General features: G+C 49.6%; 1 protein-coding gene across 4 annotated transcripts in view; it reads right to left on the bottom strand.

Moving 5' to 3' along the window:
- Nucleotides 1-26,655, bottom strand: part of MYLK (myosin light chain kinase) — a 180,311-nt gene that overhangs the window by 37,450 nt on the left and 116,206 nt on the right. For all 4 annotated transcript variants that reach the window (XM_046003900.1, XM_046003902.1, XM_046003901.1 and 1 more), the window contains 4 exons: nt 13,473-13,523; nt 12,358-12,485; nt 10,312-10,465; nt 4,826-5,128 (listed from right to left, as the gene is read on the bottom strand). In XM_046003900.1, coding sequence (XP_045859856.1) covers nt 4,826-5,128; nt 10,312-10,465; nt 12,358-12,485; nt 13,473-13,523 — 636 coding nt within the window. The remainder of the gene's footprint in view (nt 1-4,825; nt 5,129-10,311; nt 10,466-12,357; nt 12,486-13,472; nt 13,524-26,655) is intronic.

Here is a 26,655-nt window from a genome sequence, read left to right on the forward strand (position 1 = left end):
GCCTCCAGGCTGAGAGGTTTCCCTTTTTCCCTTTCCTTCTCGTTCTGCCTCCACTCTGCTTGGAGGGGAATGTGGCCCTAAGGAGAGGAGCAGGGTAGGAGTTGGGGAAAGGCCACAGTTGGATTAGGCCTTTAAGAATAAAGGGCTGTAGTAATGGAAGGGGTGACTACTCAGTTTCCATCTTTCTGCCACAGAAGGAGCTGAACTACACAGCAGGAGGGATTTCAACAAGAGGTGTCAAAAACCTTCTATTCAGAAAGAGCTAGGACATCCACAAGCTAAGCACAAGAACTATTTGGAAGATGGTTCTGAGCTCTTTCGGCAAGCAGATAAGTCTCATGACCCTGGAGTAGGGTTTGGGACAGGACCAGATGTGCCCTGAGGACTCTCACGTGACATGCCTTAGGCAGCCCCCTGGACGGAGCTCTCCAGGGCCGAGGGCTGTTCCATGCCCAATGGGCACTAGAGGGCACCCCAGCCCCAGAGAGGCCTCTGCAGCCCCAGACCTGGCCAGCCGCCCAGGGATGCTGATCTGTAGCCCTCAGGGGCTCTGCATCTCTAACTGCCCTCAGGCTTGCAAGGAAGCCCTAACTCCTCGAGAAGCCTTCCTCCCTGCTGTTTCACTAACAACTATATGTTCTAGAACAAATTAGGATGGGGGCAAGGATAGAGTGGATTGAAGAGTCAGAGCAGGGGTAGGGTGGGGTGGAGATGAAGGCCTGGCTGGGACAGGAGAGATGGGTGTACTGGGCCAGTGGCTCTGTTTACCCAGGTTTGGGAAGACAGGGAGGGGAGCTAACCATTAGGGATTCTAGTGTGAGGGGCGGCTGTCGCATAAGGAGGCCGCTAAAGCTGGGGTGGGGGGAAGGACACCGTGCTTTGTCCTGTGCCAGCCAAACAGTGCCTGAACACAGGAGGGGTGCAGGATACATTGGGGGAGTGAATGTAGGGGGGGGTTGGGTGCTTAGCAGGGTTAGAACAGGGAGATTGGGATGAAGAGGAAAACCCAAGCTGCTAAGGCACAGGCGGGAGGGATCCTGGTGGCAGTGGGGAAGGGGACAGCCGATGTTAGCTGGGCTTAGTGGAGGGAGGGTGAGTTGGTACTGCTGTTTCGATGACCACCACAGACCACTGGCTCCATGGAGAGGAGCCACCAAAACGCCCCTCTCATCCCTCCTCTACCTACACATGCGCCCATGCACACATGCAGTTCATACGCGTGTGCAAACACACCCTACTTCTCTGTGAGCCATTTCCCTTTTAAAGTAGACAGATGACCTACCCGGGTTATAACTAACAAGCATCTGACCTATCCATGGGGGCTTCACTTGGAACCCCCACCTCCCTCCAGCCCACCTTCCAATCCCTCCATCCTCTGCCCCTCAGTCCTAATGCCCCACAACTCTTCTGCCCTGCCCTCCTCCCCGGTAATCCAGCTGGGCCTGGAGGTGGGAACAGCTGCCAGTCTGGAAGCTCTGGGTGGCCTGGACCCCTCCTTGGGCTTGCAGGCTATTTTTGCATTTCCTTTCATTTGCTCCCAGCCAGGAGGGGCCCTAGGAAGAGAGTCTGAGGACCACAGCAGGGGTTTGGCTTGGCTGCAGGGAGGACGGGGAGGGCAACCTGCTCAGAGCCCAGCAGTCCTAGCCCCTGGTCCCCACAGACTCTCCTTCTAGCCCTGGGCACTGCTGTCCTGGCCTCCTGGGAATCGCACCTTACAGCACTCATGGCCTTCATCTTTTGGGGTTTATTGGGAACTCTACAGTTTCTCTGGGTTTCCTTCAGAGATGACCTAGAAGAGCTCCTTTCCAGCTAAGGAACATCTCACTGCCCTGTCATCTCTTTCCTTCTCACTTTTCCAGAGTGGGGAGTACTCTTCTTGAACAAAGCAATATGCTAAAAACAAAAAACTGAGTGCCTGATCTGGAGCCCCCACTGCCCCCAAGCTAACCTGCCTATGCCAGCTCATTTTGAAGGGGGGCGTCAAAGGGCGGCAGATAGCCGTTCTGTTACCCGGCTCCCCCAGCAGACATTTGCAAGCAGCTAGTGGGCAGGAGCCCAGGAGCCCAGGACGGCTGCAGGGAGGCCCAGTGGGCCTGTCCCAGGGGCTGGGATCCATGCCTCCACAGCCTCCACATTCCCTGGCTTGCCAGATAAAGGCCCCCAAGACAGGGCTGTACCTGCAACATTAAAAATCTGGTGTGTTTTCCACTGGCATCCTCCAATTTCTTTCTGGAGCCCTCATTTAATATGAAAGTAAGGTTTGAATATCTATTTTATATCTGATTTTCTCACCAAAGAAGGACATCAAACTGTAATGGCCATACTCATGAGGCCTCTGGTCCCATGGTGACTTCAGACAGGCCCTGTCCTTTACTCTCCCTTCTCCTCTCTGCCTCACAAACTGAAGCTCTCCCTCTCCCAGTGCCCTTTCCTTTGGTGTCCCTCTTCCCCACCCCCAGCCTCTTCTCCACCTTGAATTCATGGCAGCCTTTTGCTTCTCTTCACACCAAACTTCCTGAGAAAATATTCCACACTCTTGGCCTTTCCTTCTCCCACTTATTTCTTATCCCGGGGTCACCATTTTCCACCCTGTGGAAACGCTCTGCTCTTCGCTCTCAAAGATGGCTGCGTCTCGAAGGGCAAAATCCAGGAGTCCTCATCTCCTTCTGTTTTTAGGGTTGGTGGCTGTTCCCCGAGCCCTCTCAGTGACTCACAACTTGTGTTTCTTCAGCTCGGCTCCAGCTTCTCCTAGTGCTCTCTCTCTTGCCCTTCCTTCTGGCCTTGCAGGCTCCTTCATCTCCTTATATCTGTGGTGACTTTCCTACCACCCTCTGGTGAACTCACTGATGCTCGTGGCTTCGATTATCAGTTAAACAGTGAGACTCTCAAATCCTTAGCTCTGACCTAAGCCGCCTTCTGAGCTCTAGATTCAAGTCAATAGTCTGAGGACACTTGGATTTCCCTCAGTCATCTCAGTCACACAGGACTGACACCAGAACTTGTGTCTTCTCTGCGACTCCCCACTGCCTAACCTCCAGTCCCTGGGAGGCAGCCTGACTACTCCCAAAGGAGTACAGGCTTCAGGTCAGAAAGCTCTCCGTTTACATTACAGGCTCTGTGATCTTGGACATGTAGGTTCACCCCTGTAAACCTCATTTCCCTATCTGTAAAATGGGGGTAATAATGGCAGCTACTTCACTGAGATAGATGCAGGAAATGATGCATGTAGAGGGCTGACCATGCTGTTAGCCTATAGCAAGTGCTTGATATATGTTAGCCACCAAGAACTGTAATAATAAAAGGCTCTTAAATTTGTGTTCAGGGCACCTGGATGGCTCAGTCAGTTAAGCGTCTGCCTTCTGCTCAGGTCATGATCCTGGAGTCCTGGGATCCAGCCCCACATTGGGCTCCATGCTCAGTGGTGAGCCTGCTTCTCCCTCTCTCTCTATCCCTCTCCCTGCTCATGATCTCTCCCTCTTGCTCTCTTTCTCTCAAATAAATAGATTTTTTAAATCTTTAAAAAAAAAGCAGTGGATTTTTAAACAAACAACAACAACAACAAAATAGAAAATTTGTGTTCAGTTACTTAAGCCAGGAGCTAGGAGTCATCTTGTACTCTTCTAATTTTTCCTCCACCTCTACCCAAAAAGTCACTGAGATGGTCGGCTCTATCGGCTGAGGCCTTCATTGATGGCCGGACCATTCGCTGCCTGAACCACACCACAGAGGCCCCGCTGGTATCTTGCCAACTGCAGTGTCATCCCTTCCCTCCCTGGGCGCTTCCCCACCTGCTGCATGCACCCGAATCCATGGGGTAGATCATGTTGAAGTGAGGGTTCAGAAGGGACCAGGGGTGCGGAGGGGCCAGGAGTTTGCATTTTCACCAAGTGCTGAGATCCTAAGACTGCTGGTCCAGACCACAGTTTAGGTAGCAAAGCTCCACTCTTCCTCTAATTCTCTTTCTTAAAAAAAAAAAACCTCACGTGATCATATCAGTCCCCTGCCTGGAACCTTGGATGAACTTCACAATGTAACCTAAACTGCCCTTCGGGTTGCTTCCTCCTGTTCTGACTCACACACCATATACTCCGGCACAAGCTTCTCAGAATGCCATGCTTTCCCATCATTTTACACTTTTGCTCATGCTGTTTCCTCCATGGGGAATGCCTCTCCTTATCTTCCCTGCCTCTTGGAAGTCCGTTTCTTTCCCCAAGACTCCACCTAAGTGTCACCTCCTCTAGGAAGCCTTCCTCTACCTTCATGGCAAACGTATTCATGCTTTCTGCTGTGACTCCTCCTCTTTTTGTTTACACCACTATAATTGCATGTATCCCATCTCATCATAGTGACTGTCTACGCAGCTGTCTTCCTAGTTAAGATTTAAGCCCGTTGTCTAATCTGTCTTTGTGTTCCAAGAACTCAACACCGAGTAGACAGTGTGATAGGAGAGCAAGAGAAGGAGGGAGGTGGATGCAGGGGAAAGTTAAAAACTGAGGTCCCTACGAGCGCCTGCCTTCCAGGACAGCACTCCTGATTAACACACCATCGCCCCCCTGGTGGCAGAGTACCAAAATTGCTGGTCCAATGTCTGGAAGAGCCACACAGGTACCTTTTTTTTTTTTTTTTTTTTTTTTTTTTTTTACAGGTACCTCTTTTAAAGCAGGGATCAGCATCACCACCCTGGAAACCAAGATCCCCAAAGACTCTGACAGCCATCACTGACATTTCCTCGGTTCTCGGTACCCCTCTCAGTACAGGTTCCTACATACACAAGGAAAGCCATGCACACATATTTCAAGCCAGCGATAAAATAAAGGCAGCCTACCCTCTGGTTTCTCTCCCACTGCTGTGAGTTCAGACTCCTGGCTCGGCTCGCTGGTTCCATACACGTTGATGGCGCGCACACGGAATTTATACTCTCGGTCAGGCAGGAGGTCCTGGACGTTAAAAGAGGTGCTGCGGCATGTGGCTAGCTCCTTCCACGTTTTGTCCACCGAGTCCCAGATCTCAACACTGTAGGACTGCACGGCACTGCCCCCGTCGTATGAGGAGCCATACCAGGACAGGGTCAACGAGGAACTCCGGATATCAGAGGCGCAGGGCGTGCCAGCTGGGGGGTCTGGCTTGTCTGGGGACAGAGAAGCACATCACCCACGTCTTCAGAATTGCAGGGAAAGAATGTTTCTGGATTAACGTTGTCTTGGAGGAGAAGCCCAGAGAACCTGAGCCGACAGCCCTGGTCCTGGATCTCCTCTCCTCACCTACACGGTCACACCTGTGTACAAACACGCAAACACACAAAGCCCCGCAAATACCTATTTGCTCGAAAACCCCCTCTTTTTTTGGCTAGTTTTCCAGCCTACAAGTCATGATTTCCTGTACTTTGCCTCAGTCCTAAACATATTTCTCTGAGCAAACAGATCTAGGAAGCTGCCCAGAAGGCGTGGACTGCTTCCCATCACAAATGTGTTTTGAGAGAGAATTTAATGTGTGCGTGTGTGTCTGTCAGGCCCTAGGCCAGTGGCCTGTGACATAATGAGGGTCAGTCTCCACTTTCTCCGGGACTTGGGAAACGCCTGTCCCATGGAGAGGCGGAATAGCACAGTGAGCTCTGAGGTCGGAGAGATCCAGGTCTGATCACGGCTCTGTCTCCACTCACTATTTGTTAACCTCTCTGTGCCTGTTTCCTGGTCTGTAAGTGATGTGGAAAATAACAGTGATTGGATCACAAGGCAGCTGTGAGAAGTTCCTGGACAAGGGGCTGGAGTGTACCATCATCACTCTCATTTTGGGGGGAGTTTATTTCTTACTTTGTAATATGCAAAACATTACTTCTACCCCACTTCTTTTATCCTCATAGGACCAGGATAAAATGAGAAAGACTTTCAAAAGCAAACCACAGTAGTGAATCACAATGGTCCCAGACTAGGCCTGGAACAGGAGCAGGCTGCCTTCCCACTCACACCAGTGACGCCGCCCACTTCCAGAGAGATCATGCCAGCCTAGACTTTGGTCAGGCCTCGGAGTTTTGCTGATTCTGTCTGCTTCTCCTCTGAACAAAATTCTCCTGTTTTTCAGATTTTGTTTTCATAGGTGGCTGATTCAGCTATAGATACCAATATTCAGTAACCTCTATCTTCCCCCCAACCACCATCCCCCCAAGGCAGTCTGAGGTGTAGGGTTTCCCAAACCAGCAATTAAAACCATGCTTTTCATGCTATGTCATTCTTATAAGCTATGTGACCTCAAGCAAATTCCTTGACTTCCAAGGTTCCAGACTTCTAGTTCCTCTTTTTCATTTGGACAATGGCACTAATGTGTATCTACCTGGTCGGGGTTTTGTAAACATCCAAGGAAGCAAAGCCAGGTAAAGACCTTGACTCCTACTCACCCTCCCTTCAGCAAGGCCGGAAAGCTGAAGAGAACTCTTATAGATGACTTTGTGCAGACAGGGGAAAAAACAAACATTCCATCGTGTGTGTGTGTGTGTGTGTGTGCGTGTGTGACACACACATACATACACATATCTGTATTCATCCTCCCTGGTTCCCCAGGTCCCGTGGCTTCTCTGTCCTTCCTGTGGCTGCCTTGCCCAGAGACCGCCCATCCCGCACAGCCCCCTTGCATGGAGTGTTTCTGGGATTGTGGTAGAACTACCTCCCACCATTGGCAGTCACTCTGGAGGCCTCCTGGGATGGAACCACTTTCGCTGGTTGTTTAAAGTGTTCTCTTAGAAAAACTATTTGTTCTGAAAGATGTATTGGTCTTTTTAAAAATATTTCTGGTGTTGGCTAAGATGTTTATTGCTCTAAACTCTTGTAGAGGCAAGTGCTTCAAGTCCTCTCAAGACCCAGCTAAGGAAGTTAAAAAAGCCCAAAGAGGGATGAAAGACAGACTCACTGCTTCCCCCAAAGAAAACTGCCTGGGAAGTGTCTTGTTGGACACGTTTAGAGTCGTGTAGGTTTATAAGACAAATGCACATACACTCCACTGACTGATTTTTCTCCTCTCTGTGTTGGTGAAGCCAATGTTGAGAAATGGGTATTGCAAAAGGGGTACTACTTGTACTCTACCCTGTTCCAGATGTCTCTTGGCGGAAAGGGTCAGAAAGACTGACATATGATATGCGTTGCCCCCTGTCTCACAAGAGAAGATGAAAAATTTAGGGAGGGGGGCTTTCATTCCTGGTGAAGCTTCAGTGCTTTCAAGGAATTTGATTCTGAATTAAGGAGTTCAGAGAAGGCTCAACTCTGGAGTCTAGGAGCCTGGGACAGGGACCCTGGGCATGGCCCGGTGAAAGCAAAGTGGGCTCAGTGTCTAGAACCCTAAGCTCCATGCTTCCTTGGAATTCTCCTATGGCTCCCTGAAGACCTGACTAACAGAATGGGAAACAGTGAGTCTAAGAGTCTCCAGTGGCGTCAACCCCAGGGTTTTCTATTCAGCCCCGGAAAACTGGAGGCTTTCCTCTCTACTACCTCTCACTCAAGTAACTGCCCGGGCAGGGTCTCATGGGCCTGTGTGTCTGAAGGTGATCTGGGTCATGGCTCATCGCATCTGGATCTCTCTTCACTGTGCCTCAGCAGCCACCTGCAGCTTGGTGGGGAGGGGTTGAGACCACCCTATCACCAGGGTCATCTACCTGGACGATCCTGGCCCTTGATAGCTAAGGCACTTTGCTTGCTAAGAATACCCAGCTAGCGAGTGGCAGAGCCAAAAGGAGACTCCAGGATATCTCCAGAGCCTCGTTCCAGGGGCCTGCTTTTTTACAAGCTATCAGGCAGAATAAGATCAAGAAGCATCTTGCTTAAACCCACGCCAAGCATCACAAGGGGAAATCTCCTGCCCTTAAAATTCATGCAAGTTCCAAGCTCAGAGCAGTTGGGGATTACTGGGTATTTGGAGATTCTCTGGACTTGGTTTTTCTCCTTTAAAGATATGCAAAGTGACCTGTTTTTCCCCTAGCTGGACAAGTTACTGGAAGGAATGCATCTGGGCCAGCGGCTCTCTGGGGCCCCTCCCTCCCTTGCCCCGTGGCAGAGCTGGAAGGGCCATTGTGGCAGAGGCTCTCAGAACGTCACCAACTCCTGTGCTGCCTTTTAAAATAGCTAAACATCACTCATTCAAAGGAACCCAGGGAAAGGCTACTTTTCATTACCATTAAAAAAAAAAACAGGAGTCATAGCCTCGATGAAAAGAAAATGGTATTTTTAAAGGACAGACAAGAAGAGAAGTTTTCCTGCTAACCAGTCAAAGTTAAGTTAGCCTCAGTCAGCCGGCCTGCTGACGGATGCTTCCAGAGTGCTCGAAAGGGGTCTGGAGTTGCCCAAACAATTCCTGTTTCGTCGTCCCATTTCTATCTGACATCTACTTAATAAGCCCTGATCAGATAATGCCCAGATGCCCCAAGAGCCACGCAGGAAAATCTGGCCCTAAGCCAGGTTTACTGCGGACTAAGGAAATCCACGGGCTCTGAATGAATGCGGCTTTGCTGGGTCCATCAATGCAAGTTCTCCGTTTATTGAGCCGTTCTATTCTTAGCTCTCCGAGGGGGAGGCAGACAGAAAGCCCGTTCCCCTCCATTCCATTCCCCTCCCAGGACGGCATTTAACATGCTGCTCTTGCCAGCTGGCGGACAGCCACGCCAACGGCCCTGTCAGCACTGGCCGCGGAGAATGAGAAACGAAACCATAAAAGGCCAGAAGCATAGCCCCGCGGTGGGCCTGGGGGAGGGGCGCGTGTGGCACCGCAGAGCCAATCAGAGTGGGGGCAGGGGTGCTGGTCACGGGAGAGCAGTTCAAAGGAGGTGATCCCCCAGGTTCCCCAAGCTGGAGCAGATAAGAGAACACCAAGGAAGACGGGAAACCAATGCTTGCTGATGTGGGGAGAGGGGAGCCAAGTCAATACTTCAGGTACATGTCTCAATGTGTAGGCAATCTGGGTCACTAAGGCCAATTTCCCAAGCCCCCAAATAGTCTTAACTCCTGGGGGACAATCATCGAAATGAATATCTGGAGTCACCAAAGAGAGAAAGAGTGAGAAAAATGTGTCTTCTGTCTTTATAGATGAGAAACCTATTCCCTGACCCCTTAGCACACTGACCTTCCCAGAGTTAAAACTCCTGATCTATGGCAGCAGAAAAAGGGGATCAGATCAGCCACCACGAGGCCAAAGGCCTTTACGCACACAGCCTCTGATGGCCACAAGTGCACAGGCACACGGCCTGCTGTCCACCTGCCCAGTCCTTCATCTTCTGTTCGTTCCTTGGCGCCCGCCACGTCAGGGCTCAAGGGCCCAAGCACAACCCACAGTGTGGGACCAGTTAGCAAGGTATTTGGACATTTCAGGAGACAGTACCCCCGGGCATGAAAGACAGTGACTGGGATGGAGAGGAAAAAGTGAACTTAAAAATCAGTCTGGAGAGACTCAACTCCATACAGGAGGAGGTGAAAAAGGAGTGGAGGTAGGATTGGGAGGTCACCGTGATCTCGGAAGGGTGGTCCCAGCAGACTCACGGGGGTGGGAGGGAGGCCTCGGTGTGGCGGGGGGTGAAGAAGCAGGATCAAAGTGGGGAATGGCCCCGCTGAGGGGGCGTGGCTGTGCAGGCGGCAGATTCGTGGCAGGGCGGCCAGAGAGAGACAGGATCCTGCAGGTGTACATGCGCCTGTGTGTTTGGCTGGGATGGGAGAGCCCTGGCAATGTTTCCGGGAGAAGCAGAGAAGGTGAAGACGAAGGAAGGGGCCCAGATACACAGACACCTGTAGGTGCGGGCCACGAGGTGGTGAAAGCTCATGCCTGCCACCTCCAATTCCTCAGGGAAGCCAGAGAAGCAGGGAGGACACTGAGCCGGCTGACCCCGGTGAGGGCAGCACTGAGTCTGCGGCTCGTGATCCTCTTCCTGCAGTGGCCCCAGAACCAGGCACAGGAGGACGTGGAAGGTAGCACGGCCTGAAGGCGAGGATTGGCAAAGGGACTGAGTGGCCAGGGAGAGGGAAAGGGGTGGACCACAGCGACAGGGAGCAAGGTGCTGGAGCAACGGGTCTGGGGTAGTGCAGCTCAGGGTTTCCAAAGACTAGAGAGAAAGAAGCCAGGAGGAGGTTCACAGGAACAGGAAAATGCTGCAGGTGTGCGGTAAGGTCTGGGCTTCTCCAGAAGCATGACGCCCAGCCAGAGAGAGGGGGCAGGGAGAGGGAACACGGGAGCGTGTGAGGCTGTGGGCAGGGCGCCGAAGGAGTGGGCCCCAGGGAGAAGAAGCCCAGAGGCCCATCATCCTACTGTCCTCTGACCCCCAGGCCACCCCGTCCCCAGACTCACCCACGACAGTGAGGTTGACCTGGGCCTGCCTGCTGCCCAGCTTGTTCTCCACCAGCAGAGTGTAGCAGCCGCAGTGTTCCTGGCGTGCGGCCACGATGGTGAGCCTGCTGCCATTCTCGCTGTTCTCCACCTTGATGTGCTCGCTTTCCTGGATCTGGGAGCAGAGAGTGGGACAGGCGCTAGAGACTTGGGCCAGGAAGGGAAGAGGACTCTGACCTCCACTCCCCACCCTTAGGGAAGGCTGTGGACAGGCTGTATGGGGCTCCGTCTTGTCTAGACCCCGGGCTTCCCCTTTAGGCCCCTCCTCTCCTGCATCCAAAGCCAAGCCTCCCTGAGGGGTTCCAGCTCTGGGGTGAGCGGGAAGCGTGCTGAGCACCGCCCGATGGATAAACTGTGTCTGCCCTTGCTGCCCAACCCAGAGCTGGGGAGGGTCCCATAGTTTCAGGGCTTTGGGAGGGAGGGCAGGAGAAGCTGTCTGAGCAGTCACCTAACCCCAGTGTGTTCTGAACTCTCCTATGCTAACACTGGAGCCACCGGCCACATGTGGCTACTTAAGTTTTAATTAAGTAGAAATAGCCCAAAGGTCCATCAACTGATGAACGTATAAACAAACTGTGGCCTATCCAGACAACAGAATATTATTTGGCCAGAAAAAGGAATGAAGTACTGATTTATGCTACAACATGGATAGGCCCTAAAAACGTTATGTTAAGTAAAACAAGCCAGACACGAAGAATATATTTATACGAAATGCCCCCAGTAGGCAAATCCATAGAGACAGAAAGTAAGTTAGTGGCTGCCAGGGCTTGGAGGAAAGGGAGGAATGGCTGTTAATCGGTCGAGGGTTTCTTATTGAGATGATGGAAATGTTCCAGCATTAGATCATTGTTATGGTTGCACAACTGAAATGGTTGAAAACCACTGAATGGTACACTTGAAAAGGTCAAATTTTATGGTGTCTGAATGTTATGGTGTATATAACAAAGCTGTTATAAGGATTTTAAATTAATTACAATTTCAAAGTCTGTTCCTCAGTTGCACTAGTCACACTTTAAATGCTCAGTAGCTACATACGGTGGTGGCTACCATACTGGATAATGGATACAGAACATATCCATCACCAGAGAAAGTTCTTTTGTCCCCGGCGGGGACCTGGCCAAATGTCTCTGAAAAAGGAGAGAGTCTATCTTCCTTCAGACACCACCAGGCCAGAGAGAGCACAGAGCATTTATTGGGACGATAAGGCAGGCTTCTCAGCTTCATCTTTTGAGGCCAGTCCTCCATGCCTCCCTGGTACTAGCCTCCCATCTCTGGGCCTCAGGGCAGTTTGAATGGTTTGGAATAGAGCAGCAGAGAACTCAGAAGAAATCCTCTGCAAATTTCCTGATTCAGTGCCAGCCACTGCCTGGGACCTTTGTTGGTCACATGTAAGAGGCACACACTACCCACATGGGCCCAGTGGAACCGGTGGGCTCCCTATGTCCTTTTAAACTGGTTGTTCAGAAATTCAGACCCTTCTTTCATAGGATCCTTATGAGGAACGGTATATTTCCGGGCCAGGAAGCCAAGGTTCTAGTTAATGTACAATTTATCTATCCAAATAGTTGGATTCCCTTTTATCCTTTCAGCATTGGTAAGCTGAAGTGGTTACTACAGATAGGGTTCAGTGGGCTAGCCCAGAATCAAAGAAGGTTCACAGAGTCTGAGAGGTCCTTTCAGTCAGTAGTTCGATTCTCCTGACTCTGAGTAGAATTCTAGACTAAAATATCAAAATCAGGTTGCAGGGAACATGGATGGTTTCCTTTTTTTTCCTTCATACTATTCTCTGTCACCCAAAGGGTCTGTAAAGCAGGTATTAATGGTAGATTCAGAAGAAAAGGTTATTAAGAACTCAGATGTGGTGGGTGGGGATAGGTGGGAGAGAGGCCCTCCCATTTCCAAGAACCCACTGATCAAAATGCTGCTGCCGCCATGATGGCGTTTCTGGTCCCTTTTGGCGCAGGGGTTGGGGAGGTCATTCTTCGGCCACTCCCCTCCCTCACTAACCTGCTTTCGGAACTTCATCCAAGTACAGGTGATGGGCTGGGTGCCTGCCACTTTCCCAAACAGCTCCACAGACTCTCCTGCGCGCACCTTCTGGTCCTCGGGAAACTGGATGATCTGAGGAGGCATGGCTGGGAGAGGACAAGGGACAAGGTGAGCAATGAGGAGGGAGCCTCGGAGAGACTGATCTCATTCAGTGCTGCTGTCCACACTGGTCTGTTCCTCTCTCGCCTTCTAGAGCCTTCTTTGAGAAGAACTGAGAACAGCAGTCTTTGCTCCAGAATGTCCAACTGATGGGCCTGCTCGGTTTGTTCTTGTATTTATTCTTCAGAAATGGCCCATACAATCTACATGGCAGAATTTTCCAATTGTCAATTGCTCTGGAATTTGCATCTTACCCTAAATTTCTTAATCTACCTGCTCATTCCTTTAATTTTTTTTAAAGGATTTTATGTATTTATTTGACAGAGAGTGAGAGAAAGAGAGAGCACAAGCGGGAGGAAACGGCAGAGGGCACAGGAGAAGCAGGCTCCCCACTGAACAAGGAGCCGGACGTGGGACTTGATCCCAGGACCCTGAGATCACCACCTGAGGTGAAGACAGATGCTTCACTGACTGAGCCACCCAGGGGCTCTCTGCTAACTCTATTAACTAAGCAGCACCTTGCCTTCAAGCAGACAGGTTCAATAGGGTCTACCTCCTCAAATGTCTTTCACTGGGAAACAGACAAGGCTCTACATGACAAAGGCATACAGACCAGAGCATTAAGATAGCATACAGTGGATCACCTCCTTAAATGGCAGCGTGGAGGGCAGAGAGTTAGACAGAATTTCATAGCAGGGGTGGGAAAGTCATAATACTGTATGATACCATATGATGTCCCTATAGCTAGGGACTCTACAGGGGAAGGAGAAAAGACAAGTAGTGACAGAGGGTAGGAGACCAGGCTGTGCAGAGGCTCTTGGGGAAAATCTGGCCTGAGTAATACAGGGCTTGAATCAGGGAGGGGCAGCAGTGGTCTCCTGGGACCTTATGCCAGCATTCAGTCTAGCAGGGCAAAGGAAAAACACCTCATGGCAGATGACCCTTGCCCCCAAATGTTGCTTGTGACCAATTACCTGCCTTCGGAGGCGTCTTGGGGGCAGGTTTCTTTTTCACAGTTGCATCACCTGAAACAAAGATGTTCACAAGTTATTATCTGTAAATCCTGGCTTTTCATAAAGTTTTTGAATCCTAGGAGACTTGTCCACTGCCCCTGCCCCAGGTAGAGCCCTCATTTAAATATGTCTCACTTAAATATGTTTTTCAGGAGATCTTGCACTCCCGTAGAGACAACCTCATGACTGAATGAATATCAGGTCTCGGGGGGCCTCTGGAAGGGCCTCCAGAGTCACCATTGGAATAAGAACTCAAAAACGCTTGAGTCTCCGTTGTCCATTTCAACGATGATGACTCCACACTCGCTAACTATTCTCTCACCCAAACTTCAGGAAACTCAGAAAGGAAATTATGTCAGATAAACCATCTAAAATTAGCCTTTGGTGTAGATCCAAGGGTCTCAGGCTTCCTTAGGGTCACAGACTGTGGACTAGTGGCTTTCATTTTTTAGTGTTGGCTGAATGGATCAATGAATGAATGAAAAAATGAATGAACCCACCAAATGGTTTCTTCCCTTCCTACTCCATTGTTTTCACTCTCTCCAAGTAACTCAAATAAGAAAAATGACCCAAACAGACCAATTTCACTGCACAAACCTACTCATTTGGCTAAATAACAGTATGATGAATGCCAGAAATAGCCTCAGCGATCTTCATGGCTTGTCTTCATCTTTCTTGAAGGTCTTTAATCAAAACCTATTTATCCAAGTGGAATGAGAATCTACGCACACGCAAATATCTATACATGAATGGTTATGGTGGTTGTATTTGTGATTGCCAAAAGCTAGAATTTACCCAATTATCCTACAACTGGAGAATGGGTGACCTGTGGTATAGCTCTATGATGAAATACTACTTATCAAGAAAAAGGAACAAACTACTGATACACAGAAAATAGATGAATCTCAACGATGCATCTATCTCTAAGAAAGGCCAGACTCAAAAGGCTATGAACAGTATAATTCAATTGATATGTCTCATTCTAGATAAGGCAAAGCTATAGGGGCAGAGAACAGACTAGCAGGGCGTGGGGAGAGGGGTCGACCGTTAAGGGGCACAAAGACATGTCTTAGGGTGGGGGAACCATACTTTGATTATGGCAATAATTATATGACCATATGCAGTTGTCAAGATTCATAGAACTGTGCCTGAGAAAGGGTGAACTTTACTGTATGTAAATTAGACCTTAATACAAAAAAATGGGAAAGAGTCACTTAACCAATGAGATCTTCCCTAAGCACTCCATGTCCTACCGCAACCCCCTGCCCTCAGCACTTCTCCTCTCTCTCACCTCACTTTATCACTCCCTCCATGGCACCTAGCACCATATAACAAACTATATACTTCCTTGTAGATTTACTGCCCGCCCTTCCCCTATCTCTAAAGTAAAAGGCTTTCGAGGGCAGAGACTTTCTTTTTTTGCTAACTGCTGTATACTCAGTGTGCTTGGAACAGAGGAGGCACTTGGTAACTATTTACTGAAGGAATGAGTGGTGGTGACTTTAGCAATTAGTCACTCCCAAAGCCTCACCCCTGCAGATTATGGAAAAGCAGTCCCGTGTCCTGGCCTGGACACTGCTGTGTGCCCACAGGCCGGTCAGCTGACTTTGTAGATTATCAGCTGTGCATGTGGGAAACAGAGAGTAGTACGGCTACCCACCTGAGAGCCACACAAGGACTGTGTAAGGAGGTGATCTCTGAGATCACAGAGCTGACCACAAACAGATATATGCTGAAGTCCAGGGTGAGGCCTGCTTCCACCAAATGCACCCTGGCTTGTCATTGTTATCGACCCATCTGTCCATCTCACAGAAACTTACCAGGCAAATGCCAGTCAGCATACACTCCTGACCTGGGAGCTGAGAGGAAAACCACACAAACGTGAGAAATCAGAGCTTGTCTTCAAGGGCTTAAATGTCAAGGTGTGTGGCCCGGAGGAAAGGCTTCTTATTTTTTTTTTTCCTTTTGTCATAAAGGATATTGATGGGACAACTGGCAAAATTTGCAAAAGGTCAATAAATTAGATGATATTATTGTATCAGTGTTAATTTCATGTTTTGATCACCAAATTTGTTTTTATAAGAAACTCTCTTTGTTTTTAGGAAATATACATTCAAATGTTTGGGTGTTGGGAGCACCCGGGATGCTCAATGAGTTAAAGCCTCTGCCTTCAGCTCAGGTCATGGTCCTGCAGTCCTGGGATCGAGCCCCGCATTGGGCTCTCTGCCCAGTGGGGAGCCTGCCTCCCCTCCTCTCTCTGCCTGCCTCCCTGACCACTTGTGATCGCTATCAAATAAATAAATAAAATATTTTTTAAAAATTAAAAAAAGTATTTGGGTGTTGAGGTTATCATGTGTACAACTTACTTTCAACTTCTCATAAAAATTATATGTATGAATGTGTACACACGGGCATACATGTGTGGAGAGGTAGAAGGAAGGAGAAAGGGAAAAACATATGATAAAGCAAACACAGTAAAATGCTGATATTTAAGGAATCAGAGCAAAGGGATACGAGTATTATTTGTACTGTTTTTGCAACTTTGAGTCTGAGATTATTTCAAAATTAATGTTGGTAGAAAGTTTTTTTTTCGAAAGGTTTTATTCAGGGGGCACCTAACTGGCTCAGGCCATAAAGCATGAGAGTCTTGATCTCAGGGTGGTGAGTTCAAGCCCTACACTGGGCATAGATCCTACTTTAAAGAAAAAAAAACAACAACAAAACTTTTATCCAGCCAACACAATGCAGTTGTTCAAATGAAGGACAAAGAGCGTGCACTGTGGGCTGTGTGCACACAGGACAGACCTGAAGGCTATGAAATATCTGAACTGGAGACAGGAGAAGGGCCCCATGGTTCAGGAACAGAGAGTGGCTCAAGTTGAGGATCAGGGTGATGTCCGGTGGAAGCTATCCAGAGTGCAGGGCTAGGGTTAGAGAACTCTGGTGTGAAGGCAGTGGGACAATTCAAATTAAAAAAAATAAAGAATTCAGTCCCTTGGTCACAGTAGTCTGGTTTCAAGTGCTTGACGATAGCCACACATGGCTCGTGGCCACCATGCTGCACAGACACGGAACATTGCTGTCCTCACAGGGCTGGTCTAAAATCCCAGGTTTGAGGGCTAGATCTTTGTTGTGAGTGAACGGGGGCATCCTCACACAAGCTGCAGTCTAGCTGGGCTTGAGGACCCCTTGGAGGTCTCCCTATCCCCTGGGGGACAAGGCTATCCAATTCAGAGGCTATTGCCATCCTTCAGGGAGGAAGTGATGAAGGTCCAGGCTTGGTAAAGGCAGCAGAAAAGAAAATACAAATGAGGCAGAAGAAAAGTTAAGACAGTTTAGGGGCTGAACAAGAGGGAGGTACAAAGATTCCTTAGAGATTTCTGGCTTGGATAAATGGGGGAAATGGTGGTGACAGAATATAGACTTTGGGAGTGAAAGCTGAGGCATTTGGTTTGGTCCAAGTGAATGTAGTAGATGAAAGAATTTAATGCACTTGTAGGCTAGAAGTCCAGGATCAGAATTCTAGAGGGAGGGTGGTGGAGACTGGAAGTGAAAGACTCCAGAATCAAACATGCAGTCCTAATGGAAACTGCGAGGATGGGTCAGTTCTTTGGGGGAAAGAATGCAGTGAAAGATGGGAAGGGACCAGGGTCTGAACCTATGTGGTGCCCACGGTGAGGAGCTGAGAGGAAGGATAGGGCTGTGGACCTCAGCAGATGGGAGGAGGACTGTCCCTGCAAGCCAGGGTGGACGAGAACGGGCACCAGGAAATGGGCTTCAGGTGTGACCAGCCCTGAGTGATGGGTAAGGTGTGAGAGGGCAGGTGGCATGAGACGGTAGAGTCAGAAGTCACTCCAGAGGAGATTCTCATGGAAACAGGCAAGGAGTCACCTAATCTGACACGAGTTCTAGAGCTGAGAGGACAAGGAGAAACGGGATGATGAAAGGGGAAATGTCAAGCAACGTTTCTTTCCAGGTGAGAGAGTAGCACAGGTTTGAAAGCAGAAGGCTGGGGGTCGGGGGGGAGGGAGAACCCCAAGATGGAACTGCATGGGAAACCCCTTGGAAGCGGGTACTAGATGGCTAGATGGGCGTTGCAATAGCCACGACAGGCTGAGCCAAGCAGCCCTTCCCTTCACCTAGGGCGGCTAGGAAGGGAGAGGCCCTCCAGGGAAGACGAAAGGCTGCTACCACAGCCAGAATCTGACCTCCTGTGGAGAGCAAAAGACATCTGTTCAGAGGAGCTGTGTGGAGCTGCTGGTACGGGCTGAGCTGCATCCCCCCAAATTCTATGTTGAAACTCGAGCCTCCCAGTACCTCAGAACATGACCCTATTTGGAGATACGGGGTTTAAAGAGGTAATTCAGCTATGGTGAAGCCATGGAGCGGGGGTCCTAATCCAAACAGAGTGGTGTCCTTTAAGAAGAGAAAATTTGGACACACAGAGACACCAGGGGTATGCGCACAGAGAAAAGGCCATGTGAGGACACAGTGAGAAAGAGCCCATCTGCAAGGCAAGCAGACAGGCCTCAGAAGAACCCAGATCTGCCAACACCCTGCACTTGGACTTCAGCCCCCAGAACCGACAGACAATACACTGGGGTTGTGCAAGCCTCCGGTGTGTGGAACTTTGATGTGGCAGCCGTAGGGATGAAAACAGCTGTGGAGAGGCTCTGGAGGCTGCGAGGGAGCGCCACCGGCCCTGGCATGGCAGCCAAGAGCGAACAAGGACGACCATGACGACGATGACGGTGGCACACCATGAGATCACGTGACTCCGAAGTCCCGCTCCACACTATTCTTGGCAGCCCTGGCAAACCTCGTGGCTAGAAGTAGAGCCTGAACTAGTCTCCACCTGCCTGTGTGACCAGTAAATGGATCGAAGGCCAAAATTTTGTTTGTTCTACTCATTTGGATCCTCCGCTGTTTGCATTAGTTAGCATTTGAAGCTGGTTTGGTACCTATTAGTAAAGATGGTTTTAAATGTTAATGAAGTTCTATATCCTCTACCATACATATTTTATACAAGCATCTGCTGAAATCCATTAATTGGGCACAGGGCTCAGAAGGACATACTTCCTGGGTTGGAAAGCGGAATCCCTGATTTGAAAACCTGGTTTCTCACAGAGAGCGGGGCTCAGCGCTTGCAGCGTTAACACAGGATCTCACTGTCCTTTCTCCCATTGGGTTCTTTCCCCAACCAAACACCAGCAGGGCCCCTCACACGGTTTCCAGGTCATGGGAAAAGAGGAAGATTCCAGGTGATTCGTCAGGCTCATAAAAACCAGAAGCAGGACCTGAGCCCCCTGCTGCCCAGTGTGTGGCTACCTTCTTCCTGTTGCTTCCATTCCAGCTCACTCTCTGCTCCATCCCCAAATCCAGGCCCTCGAGACACTTCTCTGTCCCCCTGCAGCAAGGCAGTGCACAGAGGCTCTGTACCGACACGGAATCGCTCACACTGCTCCCAGAGCTCCTTCTCCCAGGGTCCTCAGTGGAGGTAACACTCTTGCTGGTCCAGATGCTTACACTCGCAGCTCTCCTTGGGTTACTAACTAGCTTCCTCTCCTCTGCGATCACCCATCTTATTATCTTATTATTAATGTCAGCCCCGTGTCTCATTCCCTTCTCCAACACCTTATACTTTTGCATAGCCATTGTCAGAGACGAATATCCTAGAAGGAAAATAAAATCCAACAATCTTTGCAAATCCTGCGGCAGCTATTGGCCACATGGTCAGGTTAGCAGCTAACATCCTCCAGCTGCCTGCCCCCTGGTCCGCCCTTCTGAGGAGGAAGGAGCTCAGTTCCCTCTCCCAGACGGTCAGCCCCAGGCAGCAACCCCTCCTGGCCTAGCTCTGCTCCCCGAATTCTGATGCCGTGGGGTACTTTGTTCACTGTTGCTTTCAGAATGCCTCTTTCTATCCCTCTCTCTCTGCTGGCTTCATTTTACCTGGAGCCCAGGCCTCTCTCCTCAGCTCACCTCTACGTCCCACTACCTGACTCTCCCCTCCTCCGACACATAGAGTAAACCCAGCACCCAAAAGCGAATCCAGGATCTTTTCCCCAAACCTGCTGCTTGCCCCTCCCAAGGGCCCCTCCCTACCGTCTCCTATCACTAACATCTATCGATTCCATCCCCTAAATACCTCCTTGGTCTGCCACTTTCCATATCCCCACTGTCACTATTCTAGTCCCGACAGTACCACCTCTCCGGCCTCTGGGTCCCTGTCCCCGCCCTAATACAGCCATCATTCTGAGGCCATCAGTTCACTGTTTAAACCTCTCCAATGCCAGCCACTGCCACTGAGGATCGAGTCCAGCTCATCTCACAAGGGCCTTCGAGATCCGTCCCCAGCTCTCATCCCATCTTTTTTCTTACTCTTCCCTCTTGGGGATCTCGGTCACTCAGGTCCTCGATGCTCAATGTTGGTGGTTTTCCAAATCGAGTGTGCACTGTGAGAACTTGGGAAATTGGCTAGAAACACAGCTCCTGGCTGTCTGGGGCATGCTGATGCTCAGGGGCCCTGCCTCACCCTTTGGAGGGGGCTGTTCTATCCCCCACACCCAATGCCTTTCCATTTCTGTAGCACCAGCCTCTGGCTTCAGCTCTTGACTGCAGACTCTGGTACCTTCTTCCGGAAGCCCTCAGCTCACGCATCACTAGGTGCATGCTGGGCTCCATGCCCCTTTGAGGCGGTCGTGTGTCAGCAGTCATCAGAGGCATCACGACTGCAACACGCAGACCCCACAGCAAGCTTCCCAGGGACAGGAACAGAGCCCATTTTGTTCATCATTCATACCCCCAGTGCCTAGCACGGTACCTGGCACATGCTTGGAAAGTTATTAAAGGAATGAGCACAGCTCCTGCAGATCTCTGTTAACCCGGAAGTTCCCAAGAACGCTCTACCCCAGCCCTGCAACTCTGATCCTGGGAGAGAAAGCCGTGGAGTTCAAGTCCCTGTGCAACTTTCCACGAGAAGGAGCTGCCTCTTTGCCCTGTCACCAACAGATCAAAGCTGTTGGGTGCTGAGCCTTCCACTCTAAAGAGGAGACTGAGACTGGAAGACGTGAAGCAGCCCAGTGAAAGCATTGTGAATCAAAGCCCGAACTTGGAAGCCTGATGGGAAACCAGGGGCAGCGCTGGGGAGGCCGGCCTCCTGACTGAGCAACCCACAGACTGCTTCTGCCCCAGCCTGCCCAAGCCCTGGCCAACTCCTGGCCTGCTGAGCCTTCCTTTCGCACCGGCATGGGGGAGAAGTCGGCGTCCACAGAAGTTTCCAGACTGCTCTGTCTGAAGGTACAGGAGGGCCTCTCCCATGAATCAGCGGGGCAGAAGCCCTGAGCAAAAACTTAGGAGAGGGCACCTGGGTGGCTCAGTGGGTTAAGCCGCTGCCTTCGGCTCAGGTCATGATCCCGGGGTCCTGGGATCGAGTCCCGCGTTGGGCTCTCTGCTCAGCAGGGAGCCTGCTTCCCTCTCTCTCTCTCTCTCTCTGCCTGCCTCTCTATCTACTTGTGATCTCTCTCTGTCAAATAAATAAATAAATAATCTTTAAAAAATAAAAAAATAAATAAAAAACACAATTTAATAAAAAAAAAAACAACTTAGGAGATATTTACAGGGCCCGAAGTGTGGGTCTCTCTGTGTCAAAGGGTCTGAGACAATAGGAAGCAAAGGGGAATGAGGGAGGTAGCAGCAACAGCCTCGGATACATGGAGGTCCCTGGGTGTCTGCTTCTCTGGGGACATTTCCCTTTTTAGGTAGCTAACTAAAAATAGACATCAAACCCTTTGCAGTTCCCAAAATCAGGGTTAACTTTTCAACCACAGGCTCCTGAAGGTGACGCAGGCTGGGTGAAGGACGGAGGGAGCACTCAGGCACAGGGCTGTGTCAGGGAAGGAGGGCGGCTATGGGGACCCAAGCAGGGAAAGCCGAATCCCACTACCCTGCACTTGGGCAGACGCAGGCTCTGGGACAACCCCCAACTTCCTCACCAATGGCACACACGGGGCCCCTTCCAGGACATCCTTATAGACAGACCTATGGAGGATTATGGGTCACTTCCCCAGAATTAACATCTCTGGGCAAATTTCCTAAACACATCCCCTTGTAGCAAAGGCTGTCACACAAGAAATTTTAGAGGAACACTGCTCTTCTTGTTATGGCAAACACTCATCCCCCAGGACACAGAATGCCAGGATGGTTGTGCAAGAGGCACCCAGCATGGCCAGGACAGCAGCGCCAAAGTCCTCCCACTTCATGGGATCACAGGAGACAGGGGAACACTGGGGAAGGGGAGGGGCTGGAAGCAGCGGCCTGGGGTGGGGGGAGGGGAGTCACAGGGTCCATGTATGGCAGGGTGGGGGGTGATATCAGGCACTATCCCTCCTCACTGAGCAATACTTTGGTAGGGAGACACAAGGAGTTGGTACCAGCTTTCAAAGGCATGTGTGGAAATACCCCAGGTTTTCTTCCAGGAGGCCCAGTGTCAAGCAAATCTTGATGCCAGATCTCAACCTGTCCAGTACTTCCTTCTAGCTCTTTGAATCCTATTGTGGCTTAACACTCCCCAAGACTTTGGGACAATATTTATAAGAAAGATGGGATACTGAGGGAATCTTTCAGGAAAACTGGTCACTAGTCTGGACATCCAAAGATGCTTTCAAGTTGACTAGACTTTTTTTTTTTAAGATTTTATTTATTTATTTGACTGAGAGAGACATAGCAAGAGAGGGAACACAAGCAGGGGGAGTAGGAGAGAAAGAAAGCAGGCTTCCCGCCAAGCAGGGAGCCCAATGTGGGACTCGATACCAGGACCCTGAAATCATGACCCGAGCCGAAGGCAGATGCTTAACATCTGAGCCACCCAGGCACCCCAAGTTGACTTGACTTTTGGTTTTGAGAGACAAACATATGGGAGGCCAAGGCAGAGGTATCTAAAAGCATAATCTGGGATGGCCCCTCACGGTACTGAAGCCAAAGTGACGAATGTCAGGCCAATGCCAGGGAGGGAATACAAAGGGGTGTCCCGTTTGCATCATCCCCAGATCCCAGAAGTACAAGAGAGGCAGGGACCCTTAAAGCCTGGGAACTCATGAGTTTATCTGAAAAATCAAATGCTTATTATCTCTCTACCACAGGCTAGGCATGGGCATTTCAGAAATGAACAAGCCCTAGTTCCTGTCCTTAAGTTATCAAAGTATCCTATGCTCATTTATCTCTTTTCTAAAAGACCATCAGCTCTACAGACTGATAGGAGGAATCCCTGAGTTACCAGCAGGCACTGCCAAAGAGGAATCCCTGAGTTACCAGCAGGCACTGCCAAGTCCGTATTCTCCAGAACCAGCTCCGAAGTCCCATCAATGCCTCCCTCACACAAAACACTACGCAGCTGGGCTACCTGAGGCCTGGACCTTCTGCTTCAAGCCTTCTCCCCATCGGGAAGTTTCTGCTACCATGTAACACGAGCCATACTCGCTGAAGCTTCAACCTATCCCACAGCAGATGATATGAAAGGGGGTCAGCGGACCCCATCTGAACTGCGGCACACGACAAAAACAACAACAACAAAGGCATTTCATTGAATGGACTGATGTCAGAGCTGGAAAAGCCTGGGCTCAGTTGGAGACAGTCCCCATCTGATAGGCCCAGAGACAAATGGCTTTGACCAAGAACACATGTTCAATCAGAGGCAGAGCCAAGACATTTGTCCCTTGCTTTCTAGCCTAGTGGCTTCTCTGGCTATGTCTGGTGTCCGAGCACTGCCCCAGAACCGGGCATAGTAAAGGGGCATCTGGAGGTCCAACGAGGATGCTTCCATCTCCCCATGCCTACTCAACTCAAGCAGTCTTGGATGCATCGCCCCTCGGCCCATGCACTTCTTGTTCTTTCTCCAAAGGTAGGAGGTAATCACTCTGGACTGGAAGAGTGGATGGGAGTGTTCCAGAAGTGTGACAGTAAGTTCCCATCGAGGGGTGAAAAGTAGCATTAAAAGGAAATCATGACAACTGACAAAAACTGAATATAGACCATGCATTAAGTAGTAGTATGGGTTTAATGTTAAAAGTCCTGATTTTACCTAGAGGAGAACATAGGCAGTAACCTCTTCGATATCAGCCACAGCAACTTCTTTCAAGATATGTCTCCAAAGGCCAAGGAAACAAAAGCGAAAATGAACTTTTGGGACTTCATCAAGATCAAAAGCTTCTGCACAGCAAAGGAAACAGTTAACAAAACAAAAAGGCAACCCACGGAATGGGAGAAGATATTTGCAAACGACAGTACAGACAAAAGGTTGATATCCAGGATCTATAAAGAACTCCTCAAACTCAACACACACAAAGCAGATAATCATATCAAAAAATGGGCAGAAGATATGAACAGACACTTCTCCAACGAAGACATACAAATGGCTATCAGACACATGAAAACATGTTCATCATCACTAGCCATCAGGGAGATTCAAATTAAAACAACATTGAGATATGACCTGACACCAGTTAGAATGGCCAAAATTAGCAAGACAGGAAACAACATGTGTTGGAGAGGATGTGGAGAAAGGGGAACCCTCTTACACTGTTGGTGGGAATGCAAGTTAGTGCAGCCACTTTGGAGAACAGTGTGGAGATTCCTCAAGAAATTAAGAATAGAGCTTCCCTGTGACCCTGCAATTGCACTGCTGGGTATTTACCCCAAAGATACAGATGTAGTGAAAAGAAGGGCCATCTGTACCCCAATGTTTATTGCAGCAATGGCCACGGTCGCCAAACTGTGGAAAGAACCAAGATGCCCTTCAACGGATGAATGGATAAGGAAGATGTGGTCCATATACACAATGGAGTATTATGCCTCCATCAGAAAGGATGAATACCCAACTTTTGTAGCAACATGGACGGGACTGGAAGAGATTATGCTGAGCGAAATAAGTCAAGCAGAGAGAGTCAAGTATCATATGGTCTCACTCATTTGTGGAGCATAACAAATAACATGGAGGACATGGGGAGATGGAGAGGAGAGGGAGTTGAGGGAAACTGGAAGGGGAGATGAACCATGAGAGACTATGGACTCTGAAAAACAACCAGAGGGTTTTGAAGGGGTGGGGGGGTGGGAGGTTGAGGAACCAGGTGGTGGGTAATAGGGAGGGCACGTACTGCATGGAGCACTGGGTGTGGTGCAAAAACAATGAACACTGTTATGCTGAAAATAAACAAATAAAAAAAATTAAAAAATAAAAGAGGGGAAAAAAAAAAGCCCTGATTTTAATAACTGCATTGTGCTTATGCTCTTAGGAGATACACAATGACGTGTGGAGATCAAAGGCATGATGCCTCTACTTTATCCATACATGGTGTATGTACATCTAATCTATATGATGCATGGCGAATATGTGAATATAAACACAGCATATCTATATCTGCGTGAAAATCTGATGAATAGTGAATAAATTCATATGAATACATACATAGGGACAACGAAACAAAACAAATAATTGGTGGAACTAAGTAACAGGTATACAAGATTTCCTTGTACTATTCTTGCAACTTTTCAATAAATCTGAAATTATACCAAAATAAAGTCATAAAAAAATTCCTCTTGGGAGGCTTGGGACAAACACCCTGACAGGTCTGGGGGTCCCAGCGAGCATGGCAGGGGTCCCCCTCCTCATCCCCTCAGCTCCAATGCAGCAGACCCCTGCCATCGTGGGCTGGGGGGAACACGGCCCAGGTGTGTGTGGACAGCACAAAGTATGCCCCTGAGATCGGCAAGCACAAGGCTCTGCAGCAGGAATGTGGATCAGGGTTGGCCTCAAGGTTCCAGATCTTATCATCAGCCGTCAGATCCCAGGTGGGACAATTTAGTGCTCTAGGGCTCTGTTTTTCTCCTCCGTAAAATGGGAACAACTACTCGTAGCTCAGCTGAGTGAGCCCGGCCTGAAGTGACAGAGCCCAGGCACCTGACCTGACACCTGTCACACGGAAGGTGGGGGTGGGGTGCTGCGCAGGCGCTAAGTGAGCACCTGAGTCTGTTGGGGGGCGGGGGTGGGTGAATGCCCATAACATTCCTTCTGGCATCTGTGCATTTCCTCCCTCCAGCGTTCCAACAACGTTACCATTGCACTTCAACCACACCACATTCCTCCCTCCTTCCTAACCTGGCCAGGAGTTCCCCTCGTCCCAAATCACCACAAACTGCCACCCCTTGCTCCTGGACTTGGGACTTGGTGTCTGGCACGTTAATTGTACTTCTGTCCATTTCCTCCCATCCCGCCGCCTGGGTTGGCCAATGGAGTTGGTTTTCCCCTCACGGTCCTCAGCAGGACTCCTAGCGGCCCCCAGGCCACTGCGTGGACACAGGCCATCTACCCTCATACCTGACAGCTCGCGCACAGGACTGAACAACACGGCTGAGGGCGGGGCGGTCATGTGGGGAGGGATCTGGCTATGATCTGTTTGACAAGAAAAACACTTGGCCTTCCCTTGGTTACAGGCAGCAGAGATGGATTTCCTAGTTAGATTAGGTACTTCTCAGTGCTTGAAAAAAATGAACACACATATACAGCCAGAGCTCTCAGGGACAGGAGAATCTGGGCTTTTTCATGGGATCAGAGACATCTGGGATGAGGGATGGCTATGCTAAGAGAAAAAGGCAAGCTGCAGAGGTGTCCAGAATGCATGATGTATTTACATCTTATATGTAAATGCTCAGAAAAAAACAATTGTGAATATCATTGAGGAGGTGAGTAGAACCGGGGATAGACAAAAGAGGGCTTTCATGTTGTCCCTGGAACATTTCTATACTTTTTAGCATGTTTAAGGAAGAATGCATGCATATTTAACATATGTAATTAAATAAATACTATAAATTATCCCAAAAAGTGAGAATATAATTGCAGGTGAAGGTCTAAAAGACATATTCTCCATTTCCTATCTCTGAGCAGCTGCCTTCTCAGGAGGCTGTGGGAAGGAAGCTCCATGGTGTTCTAGAAGCATCCAGAGAACTCAGCAGGTTTCTGAGCACAGGTGTGTAAGCGGATAGAGGTAACCAGAACTACTCTGCTAAAGCTTTCAACGCCGAGGGGATGATGGGTGGGGGTGGTGAGAGGCTGGGAGGATGGACCATTCAAAGTGGTCATTACTGTGCATGGAGA

This window comes from Meles meles, chromosome 4 (genome assembly GCF_922984935.1).
Source record: "Meles meles chromosome 4, mMelMel3.1 paternal haplotype, whole genome shotgun sequence".
Classification (NCBI taxonomy): domain Eukaryota; kingdom Metazoa; phylum Chordata; class Mammalia; order Carnivora; family Mustelidae; genus Meles; species Meles meles.